Source organism: Lonchura striata, chromosome 8 (genome assembly GCF_050655825.1).
Source record: "Lonchura striata isolate lonStrDom1 chromosome 8, ASM5065582v1, whole genome shotgun sequence".
Taxonomy (NCBI): domain Eukaryota; kingdom Metazoa; phylum Chordata; class Aves; order Passeriformes; family Estrildidae; genus Lonchura; species Lonchura striata.
In genome coordinates, this window is record NC_140710.1 from 30,789,307 (window position 1) to 30,799,856 (window position 10,550).

The 10,550-nt window shown below is 41.6% G+C and overlaps 1 protein-coding gene across 2 annotated transcripts in view; it reads left to right on the top strand.

The window, feature by feature from the left end:
• The window catches only part of NTMT2 (N-terminal Xaa-Pro-Lys N-methyltransferase 2), a 33,636-nt gene extending 25,855 nt beyond the window's left edge, over window positions 1–7,781 (top strand). For both annotated transcript variants that reach the window (XM_021545853.4, XM_085586831.1), the window contains 2 exons: window positions 3,376–3,625; window positions 6,794–7,781. In XM_021545853.4, coding sequence (XP_021401528.2) covers window positions 3,376–3,625; window positions 6,794–7,068 — 525 coding nt within the window. In that variant the 3' untranslated portion in view covers window positions 7,069–7,781. The remainder of the gene's footprint in view (window positions 1–3,375; window positions 3,626–6,793) is intronic.
• The last annotated feature ends 2,769 nt before the right edge of the window (window positions 7,782–10,550 follow it).

A 10,550-nucleotide genomic window follows, 5' to 3' on the forward strand; every position in this document is an offset into this window, starting at 1 on the left:
TTCTCCAGTTTGATCAGGGTGATAGAAGAGATGTTGTTGAAAACATGATCTTTATTTATTTATTTAGAAGGAAAACCACTGGGATTTTTTATCTATTTCTTGAATTCTGATTCCTTTTTTTGTCGTACATAACTCCACTGCCTTTCTGCTCTTCCAAGACCTGAAGTAGCACTGGGAACATATCCCACAGCTCTTTTATTCCAAACAAAATTTATGAGTGCCTGATTTAGCTTTAGAGAACAATTTTGGGGTGTATATGTATCCTAAAGGACAGTGATTCTGAGTAATGGGAAGCAAGTCGTCAGAGAAGCAGTCAGTCTCAAATTCTGAAGCCTGTTCTGGCTTACAGTTTTCACTTATACCATTTTTTAAAATAAGGAGTCTGATTTTCAACTCAATTAGACTTTTGGGAAAATGTTTGCCTTCCAAGGAAAATGTTAATACTCTGTCAAAGCCCTAAGCACTTCCAAACTGAAAATATATTAGCTGAACATGGAATTATGTCAACATTTTCATTACAAATGGAGCCGTGGTGTTTCACAGGGCTTCTCAACTGACTGCTGGAAGCTCTCACTCCTTTTCAGCAAAGTGTGGGATCGAACTTCATCTCCCATGACTGTTCCCTTTCCTTCTTCTCCACGGCACATGGAGATGTGTCATCAGAAGTCCTTGCTGTGACATGTCATGGGAGATTAATTCCCTGTTTTAAATGATGAATTCCCTATTTTGAGTGCCTGCTATGACTGTAGATTCTGTGAAACACAAATGCTTTGTGAAACATAAATGTTGAAGGAATCACCTGGCTTTTTGTTGAATTCTGTTGGTGGTTTTGGTAAATCATCCCAGTTTTCTCAGCAGCTTTCTCAAAGATTTTTAATTAATCCCATCAGTGTAGACCTGTATGTATCTGCCAACCAACAATATGGAAATCCACCTTGTAAAGATTCAAGACACAGTTCCTTCTCCTTTCCTGAACTCCTTGTTACCTCTTAGTCTGGTCCTCAGTAAAACCCAAGTGCAGGACCTTCCAAGACCTGAAGTAGCACCAGGAACTGTAAGCCAGAACAGGCTTCAAAATTTGAGACTGACTGCTCCTCTGACTACTTGCTTCCCATTACTCAGAATCACTGTCCTTTAGGACACATATACACCCCAAAATTGTTCTCTAAATCTAAGTCGGGCACTCATAAATTTCGTTTGGAATAAAAGAGCTGTGGGATATGTTCTTGGTGCAGCCTGTGGATGAAGAATGGCTCCCATTTTCTGGCTAACTACAAACAGGTAGTCTCCAGAGCCCAGTAGGGTTGAAGGTCTGTGGACTTATGCACACATCAGGAGATTAATCTTCCTGGGTATACAAATTGGGAGCAACAGCCCTAGAGACTGGTGAGAGCCCTTGAGGGCTGTGTGCTCTTTCTACAATTACTCCATGTAATCAGATGCTCGCCTGAGCTATTCATAGTCATGTCATTGACAGTGCTGTCCTTTGACCTTAATAATCTACTGAATTACCCACTGAAGCCAGGCCAAAAAAGTGTGAGTTACATGATTTATGCTGGGTTCATTACAAAGGGCGGGGGGGGTCTCCCAATAAGCAGGAAGAGCAAGACTCTTCCTGAGCTTATTGCTTTGAGTGCAGTGAAGTTGCAGCAGGGACTTTGGCCCATGGCTTTTACTTCAACACTCAGTTCCAGAGGACAGGGAAAAGGTGTTTACATTTGCTTTTAATATATTTGTTTAACAGATAACTTTAGCCAGGGGAGCTCCTATCCCACAGTCAGTGCATGTGTCGGCTCAGAATTTCTGTTTTACAGAACAGCAGCAGGCTCTTAAGAGCTGTTTTATAGATAGAATGGAAGCTTTAGGGGTAAAATACAGCTTTCATTATAAAGCTTCTTTTACAGCGCTTCATTATTTTATCATAGTCACAGCCTTTGTGCCACATTTTTTCATGTCTGATCTCTGTCCAAAGATGACATTTATGAAGAAAAAAGGAACAGTTAAGCAAAACCTAGTCAATCATCCTTTGTGTCTCTATGCCTAAAAGAGAAATCCTGTATATGCTCCAGCCCAAACTTCTTGAGATGTAAGTTACCTACCACTCCAAGGTCTTAGTTAAAACAAAATTTGTTTTGAGGACTGCACTTTGATCCCAGGAATTCTGTGTATCTGTAGAAATGCCCATGGGCACGTCAGGAGTTCTGTGCTGCAGAAGTTACTGCTTGCATACAGAATTTGGTGTATGCTTCCTTTTTTATTAGCCTTTCCAGGGCACAGAATGAGGCTTATCTAGCCACGTAGTTGCCTGTGAGGTATGAACATTTGAAGTTGCAAGGACTTTACAAAGAGTAGTGGATCTTCTGAGAAAGCCAGAAACTTGTGAAAGACTCTGTCTCTTCTTACGCCAAGCAAAAACTTACTGTACAGCACTAAATGCAGTGAGAAGCCCCAGCAGCAGCAGCCCAGGTATGTGAGAGCCCAGCTCAGCTCAGACATCAGCACCCAAATCTCTGCTAATTCTTATCAATCCCCCAACAGCCCTGCAAAGATAAGGATAGAAGACACCAGGCTGTCTGGACACATAGTGGGTAACATGGTGTCTTGGTTTGAAGAGACAGGTGTCTGCTAAAGAAGGCAGATGCCTCTCTTGAAATTGAAAATGTAAACTTCCTCCCTCTAAATTATAATTTTGAAATTAAGGGGCTCTCAGGCAAATATATGGGAGCAGGAATAACAGTTCTTTATTAGGGAAGCTAAAAATACAAATGCAATATTACAAAAAAAGAAAACAAACCACTGCCAGGGTCAGAACAGGCCCTGTCACCCTGTGGGTCAGGGAGGTGGCAGCAGTCCCATCCCATGGTGGCTCAGCCCTCCTGCAGTGCCAGCTGTGCTTCTGCTGGAGCAGGATCCTGCACAAGGGGGGAGTTTTCCTCTGGAGCTCCATTGCTGGGGGAGATGGGCCTGGGCTCCCCTGGGAATGCAGGGGGAAGGAAGCTGCTCCTCTGGGAATGCAGGGGGAAGAAAGCTGCTCCTCTGGGAATGCAGGGGGCAAAGGCTGCTGTGCTGTTCCCAGGTCAGATTGGATCCAGGTAGGAATGCTTGGCTCCTCCCCTGGGCAGAGCATCTCCCCATGGATGATGGAATTTTCTCAGCCATGCAGGGACACTCAGTGGCCATGAACAGCAGAGATCTCCTGCAGGGAGGATGAGTTATGGAAGAGATAAAGAAAAGTGCCCAATGAACAGAAAATAACTGCTCCACCTCTGACAGATGACAAATAGAATACCCTATCTGAACTTAAGACACATGGTTGCTGTGATTTTTTTCAGGTAGTATTTTTCAGATTTCCAATAATTTTCTTTTATCCCACAGGGGGTGGGGAAGGCTGGCACCAGCCGTGCCCTGGACTGTGGCTCTGGGATAGGTCGGATCAGCAAGCATGTCCTGCTGCCTGTTTTCAAGAGTGTGGAGCTGGTGGATATGATGGAGAATTTCCTGGCTGAGGTCCCAAACTACCTGCAGGGCAAGGAGGACAGAGTAGAGATGTATTACTGCAAAAGCCTTCAGGAATTCACACCAGCCCCACAAAGATACGATGTCATCTGGATTCAGTGGGTTTCAGGTTAGTTCTGCATGATCTTTCTAGCCTGACATCTCACAGAACAGTCTGCCTGTGCTCCAAGGAGGTTCTCAGATCTTTGAGACGACTTCCTAAAACATCATGAGAGACTTCTGAGAGTTCCCCCAGGCCACATGCACAGTGGGTATGAATCAAGTTGTTTTTTTTCAGTTGGAGAAATGTGCCAGTTCCTGGAGAGCAGCCTGCATGCAAAGGTGCAGCTGAGGGTGAGGCCCCACTTACGGATTTTCTGGAGCAGGAGTGCTTTTTCTTAGGTGGAGAGAGATGCACAGGGCTGACCACACTTGTGAACACTGGTTTCTGAATCTCCTGATTATCCAGGCTTTGAGGTATTTCAGGAAACAATCAGGAAAAAAGCCATAGTGAAAATCACCATATAGTGAAATCACCAATATCGGTAAAATCAGATCAGGTCTTATTACGAGCACTGATGTTTATCAGGCATAAGTTCCCTTAGCTATGTTCCACAGTAGCCCCTCCTATAAGAAACATCTGCTTCTTCTCCTGCAGCTGCCCCAGTAAATGCCCTGTAGCATTTAAAACAAACAGATAATGAGGGCTATGTACCTTACAAAAAAAAAAAAAAAAAAAAAAAAAATCTGTGCAGTGGAATGAAGGTTTTCTCTTAATCTGTGAACCAAAGTGTCCAGGGTGCAGTTTCAGACACCAAAAGGAATTATTAATTAATTAATTATTAATTAAGGCATAAGAGGAGGTCTGAACAAATTGCTTTAGACCAGCATAATTTTCCTTCGTATTTTTGCTTTTCTTTAATAATGAGTCATTGCAGAAAATGTAGCTCCTGCCTCACCTTTTGAGCAAATCCAAGTCAAAATGAGGAGGATTGAGCTTAGATCTATCTAAGGCTGTGCTGGTCAGATATGTGGCTCCTAACTAAGGGAGCATATCATATTCTTAGCATAGACACACAGTTGAATCTTCTTTCTCCATCAATGTCAAGGAAATATGGAGTCATCTTAATCATTAATCAAACTACTACCCCTATCTTGAATTTGGCTGACATATGCCAACAAATTCATTTGATGGAGCAAGGGCAGGACTGTCTGCTAGAAAGCAGTACCTTGAAGATCTCATTTTCTTAGGAAACTACACTAAAAGCCAAGTAATGAGAAAAATAAGTTCAAAAATAGATGTTCAAAAGCTTCAATGAGTCTTGCCAATGAAATCTTAAGATTTGTTTTATGCATGCATAAACATGTGAACCCCAGCAGTCATTTTGTAAAAAAAGTAAAAGGGCAAGCTTATATTTCATCTAGAAATTACCATTTTCCTTCAACTTAAAAGGTATTCAGCTTCAGGTTTTGGGGCTTTTTTATTTTAATTTTTGGTGTTTTTTTCTGAAGGTTTTTTTATTAGGAGTGGTTAAAGAAACTTGACATGCTGTGTCAAAATGTGGTTTTGAAATGACAACTTCCATTTATAAAAGTTTAAGTCTTCCATTAAGAAAAAAAATAGTTTTACTAGAAAATACAGGTGATTATTTTTTCCAAGTTTTTAGTTCTGTTTCTGATCATCTGTCCTTGTTTATTCATGTTAGATATTTCTCATGAGAATTCTCATTTTGGTCTTCTCTGAGCTCTACACCATTGTTCTCAACAGAACTCCTGATCTTTGAGAAGGAAGGATAAGAAACAGAATCTCGATAACATTGGAAAAAAGCACTATTTTATAATATATACATATCTGCAAAAATCCCACCGGGTATGAAGTAACATGAGGAGTTTAATTGGGGTTGTGGAATTAGCATTGCATTCTTTGCTGGATCTTTGGTCCAGACCTCTTTTGATAGAAGGATACAGTACAGAGATTTTTAGCAGTAGAAGGCAGAGAGGACTGGGATTATCTAGTTTGACCTACTCTATATCCCAAGCTGTTCTTTTCATTCCTTCACCCCCGTGCTAAGCCAGTAGTTGGTGTTCAATTAAAACATATCTTGAAAGATTCAACCACACTTGGTTTGAGGACTTCAAGAGGTGGTAAACCCCACTTCTGTTGGTAGTTTCCAATGGGTAAGTGCTTACACTGTTAAACAGTTGTCACTTATTCCCTATATGAATTTGCTTGGCTCCAGCCTCCTGCCACTGATTCTTATTATAACTTAAACCACCAGATTAAAGAACCCTTCAGCACCTGCTATTTTCTCCACTCTCCTCAGTGGCTTCTGTCCACATCTGTTGCCGCTACCACTATGGATCCCAAATATTGATTGGAGTTTGTATTTGATCTCGTTTATTTGTCCAAAGTTTCCTAGTTAAATCTGGCAGGACTTGATTAATAATTTTCTGCAATAAACAGGCTATGGAGACTCAGATCAAGGCACCCTTCCAACATGTCTGAATGGTTAACTGATCTATTTTCCATCTGTCTTGGTTTGAAGAGACAGGTGTCTGTTAAGAAAGGCAGGAGCCTCCCCTGAAATGGAAAATGCAAACCCCCTCCCTCTGAATTATTATAATTTTGAAATTAAGGGGCTCTCAGGCCCTTGGGAGCAGGAATAACAGTTCTTTTTCAGGGAAGAAAATATAATAAAATAATAATAAAATAAACAATGCAGTAATACAAAACCCCACTGCCAGAGCCAGAACAGGCCCTGTCCCCTGTGTGTCAGGGAGGTGGCTCAGTCCCATCCCAGGGTGGCTCAGCCCTCCTCCAGTGCCAGCTGTGCTTCTGCTGGAGCAGGATCAAAAGGGGGGAGTTTTCCTCTGGAGCTCCAGGGCTGGGGGAGATGGGCCTGGGCTCCTCTGGGAATGCAGGGGGAAGGAAGCTGCTCCTCTGGGAATGCAGGGGAAGAAAGCTGCTCCTCTGGGAATGCAGGGGGAAGGAAGCTGCTCCTCTGGGAATGCAGGGGGCAGAGGCTGCTGTGCTGTTCCCAGGTCAGATTGGATCCAGGTAGGAATGCTTGGCTCCTCCCTGGGCAGAGCATCTCCCTATGGGATGATGGAATTTTCTCAGCCATGCATGGACACTCACTGGCCCATGAACAGCAGAGATCTCCTGCAGGGAGGATGGGCTGTGGAAGAGATAAAGAAAACTGCCCAATTAACAGCTGATGACTCCCCCACATCTGACAGATAAGAATAGAATGCACACCCCCATTTCCAACCTAAGACACCATATTTTCACCTGTAGGATATCTGACAGACAAAGATCTCCTGGAGTTTCTCATCCGCTGCCAGGGTGGCTTGAAGGATAACGGTGTCATCATTCTGAAGGACAATGTGGCCAGGGAGGGCTGCACCCTGGACTGCCTGGACAGCAGCGTGATCCGAGACCTGAACATCCTGCACAGCCTCATCGAGATGAGCGGACTCACCATCCTGAGGGAGGAGAGGCAGGAGGGCTTCCCTGAGCAGTGTGTCCCTGTGTGGATGCTGGCCATGCAGAAGGACCCTGGCCACTCCTGACTGCCCAGTGAGACTGCAGGGACTGGGCTATGGATGAGCCAGGGGACTGGGAAGGAGAAAAGCACCTCCTGGCATCCTCCTACCCACGCACTGCTCCAGGGCAGCAGCTTCTAAGGGGTCAGGAGACAACCACAAAGCTTCTCTCAGGAATAGTCTGCTCCTAAATCCTATCTGCTCCATTGTTCTTGCCATATTTAAAAGCTTTCCAAACCTCCTTGTCAGATCTCTATTCCATTAAGGAGTCAATACTGTACAAAACTCATCCAATAGAAAATTATTAGGTCTGAAGTTTCTGTAGTAGTTAATAATTTTGGGGTGTTCTGTATGAGGTGTTAACAAGCCTGGTTTTTACTATGTCACTTAAGTCTTCTTGGAATTTAAGGAGGATCTGTCAGATCACTGAAGCAGGAAATTCATGTAACTTCTGGAAAACTTCACCCAAATTTTGTCCGTCCTCTCTACCTGTACTTTAAAATATTTAAACCAAGAATACAAGGGAAATGGGATCTTTTTGTTGGCATCAGCTATGCAGTTTTGGGGGTTTTGGGGGTTTTTGTTGTTGCTGCTGTTGGGGGTTATTTAGGGTTTTGGGGGGGTTTTGGGTTTTTGTGGGGGGGTTGTTTTTTAGGTTCTGTTTGTTTTGGTTTTTTTGTTTGTTTGTTTTTTTGCATTTCTGTCAATTTGGACAATAAAACAACCTGGTTAATTTTCCATTTTTAGGAGCTGCTTCCTCTTCCTGACATTTTTGCTGTAGAACAATAGTGGTGCCTATGGGATTTCACACTCAGAGGAAAACTTGGCTGACAAATAGCTGCATGTTTGCATTGAAATTTTGTGAAAAGCTTGCCCCACATATTGCATTCTGCTATTTCTTTTCCCCAAATGTTCACAGTGGAAACCACTTAAAAGCCTCTCTTTATTATTCATACCACTGTACATTTCTTTCTTTCCCACATTCAGAACAAGCCTGGCACCATATGCAGAGCTAATGGGATTTCACGGAACGTTAATAGTAAGGCTGTAAGAAGAACTAATACAGTATTGTATTAATTAACAACTGTGCTAAACTGCAGAGAGTGTTAGTGTAACCCCAAAGCTATGATTTATATTCAAAGAGCAGCTGTGTAAGCCTGGATTTGAAAATACTGACATGCAGCCCATCTCCTTAAGACTCACAGAAATCATACATTAAGCTGCTTGTCTTCTTTGCAGAGGCACAGAAAGTGCTGTGGGATGACAGAAGATTTTGCAAACAAATTTGGAATTTGGAATTCTGCTTCATTCTAAAGATGGGAGGGGGGAATTTTGAAATTTGTTATGAGGGAAAGCTATACAACCACAGTTTTCCAAACTGATTATTTTTTTTTTATCCAGACAAAATTAAATGCTTCTTTTAAATGGAACTTTTAACATAATTTGCACTTAAAATGTTACTAAGGCTTGTTGAAAATTTTAGAAATTAATTATAGCATTAGAAATGTTCTGGCTGTCAGAATTTTTATCACATCTTGCTCCCCTGAAATGCAATCCTGGCAAAGCTTTTCAGACTCTGTAAAGAGTTGTACTATGACAAATCTCTCTGTGCTAGGGGAAAGGAGTTCTATAAAACATCCCTCACATGACAGAAGGCACAATTATCTGTATCAAATTTTGTCAGCTGTGTTAGATTAACTAAAAAGAAGCCTGGAGATAACAAAATAAGGGAGCCTCTCAGCTGGATTTTAGTACACATTGCTGTCCTTTGATAACAAATCTCCAATTTTGATTTTAATTGCATAACTCATCTTCTCTGGCAATATGTTTGCACATGTTGAGAATTACCAGTTTATGGCAGAAGGCTTTCTGCCATCAGTTCTTATCCAGGAACTCTTCTGTTAATGTTCCATGGCTAATTGTAGCATTAAGGAAAACCACACTGGTGATTTGGTGAATATTCTGGTGTTTCTTATAGCCTGGAAACCTATGGTTCCCACAACACAGAGGCTTCTGGAATGTTTTGACTAATTCTTCCATTTTGATCATCTGGTGTTGGATGGAAACTGAGTAAGTAACGTTTTTATCACAAAAGAGGCATCAGTCCTATAGCAAAAATAAGGAAATATTTACATATTTTCCTTTACATGGATTACAAATTAATCTGCCCTTCACCATTTTTTTCTTCCAGCCAGAGACATCTGCCATGGTGCAGAATACTTGGGCGCTGCTGGAGATTCTTGTGCACTGGTGTCTGTGCCAAGCAGGTCTGAGAGGTGTTGTCACTGCAGTGGTGAGAGAATAGCATTGTGGAAACGGGGAAATAAAGAATTTTATACAAACCTAAAAAGCTGCTAAATCTTACAGGGCACAATACATCAGCTGGTCATGTACACACCAGAGTTGGTGCAGTTCAGTCATGAGAGACGTAGTTCCAAGGTGGATTGAGAAAACAAAGTGGTTCAGGATGAAAAATGGAATATAAATGGGTGGTGTGGTTACCAGTGAAATACATTTTTCAATGTAAAAATGTTCTTCCTGTGTTTTGTGTATCTTTCCTATTAGAATTTCTAGAATGCATATACATAAATATATAATGAAAATTGGTTCCCTTAACTATGTGAGAAGAGAGAAAACTAAAATCTTAATTTAGTAGAAAAACATGTATTTCATGGTTTCCACATTCCTGAAAATTAATGTTTCATGGCTATGTTGCTTCCAGAGTAAAATAGCAAAGCTTTTCTGGTGACATAATGAATCTCAAGAGTAAAGAAACACAAGTCCTTCAGGAGCTTAAATGCATGAGAAGGCTGCAGACTGAAAAATATTTTGGTTTCCTCCCTTTCTGAGGCATATTTTAATTCCAGAACTCCCAGTCATCTAGTACAGGCCACCCTTACATGTCCCTTAATTGGGGTAAGGGCCATTCTTGGCTTAGAAATTCAGGGCTGTCTGCATTTTACCAATAGTATATAATAATAATAAATAATTACAAATTTAAAACAGTACATTTTACTTAGAAATCATCTGTGTATTAGTTCTTCTTTGGTGTTCAAGGACTGGATAGTCAATTGAATGTCTCTGGCTCAACTTCCATGTTACTTAAACCAATCATTTAAAGAAGTCTTTAGCTCCTTGGGGGTTTGAATCCCATTTGTTTTGTACTCATCTAAGACTTGTTCCTGATCTCGATGTTACCAGAGATTTAATGCAAGATCAGGATCCTGTCTGAGACAAGGCTCACAGAACACTGAGCGTCCTTCAAGCTCAAATCCTCATTTACCACTGACAGGTGAATGGAATATCCAACTTGGATAGGGAAATACCCAACTTGTCCTTCAAGCAGATCTTTTTCCCAGGCAAGCACACCAAGCAAAGGCTTAGCCAAAGCACAGTCAATTTCTGCCAAGCCACCACCGAAGTTCTGGTGTCACTTGGTGTCCCCATATGAGATCTAGCTTCTATTCTGTGGGACTGAAGGCCAAATATTACCTTTGTTGTATGAATGT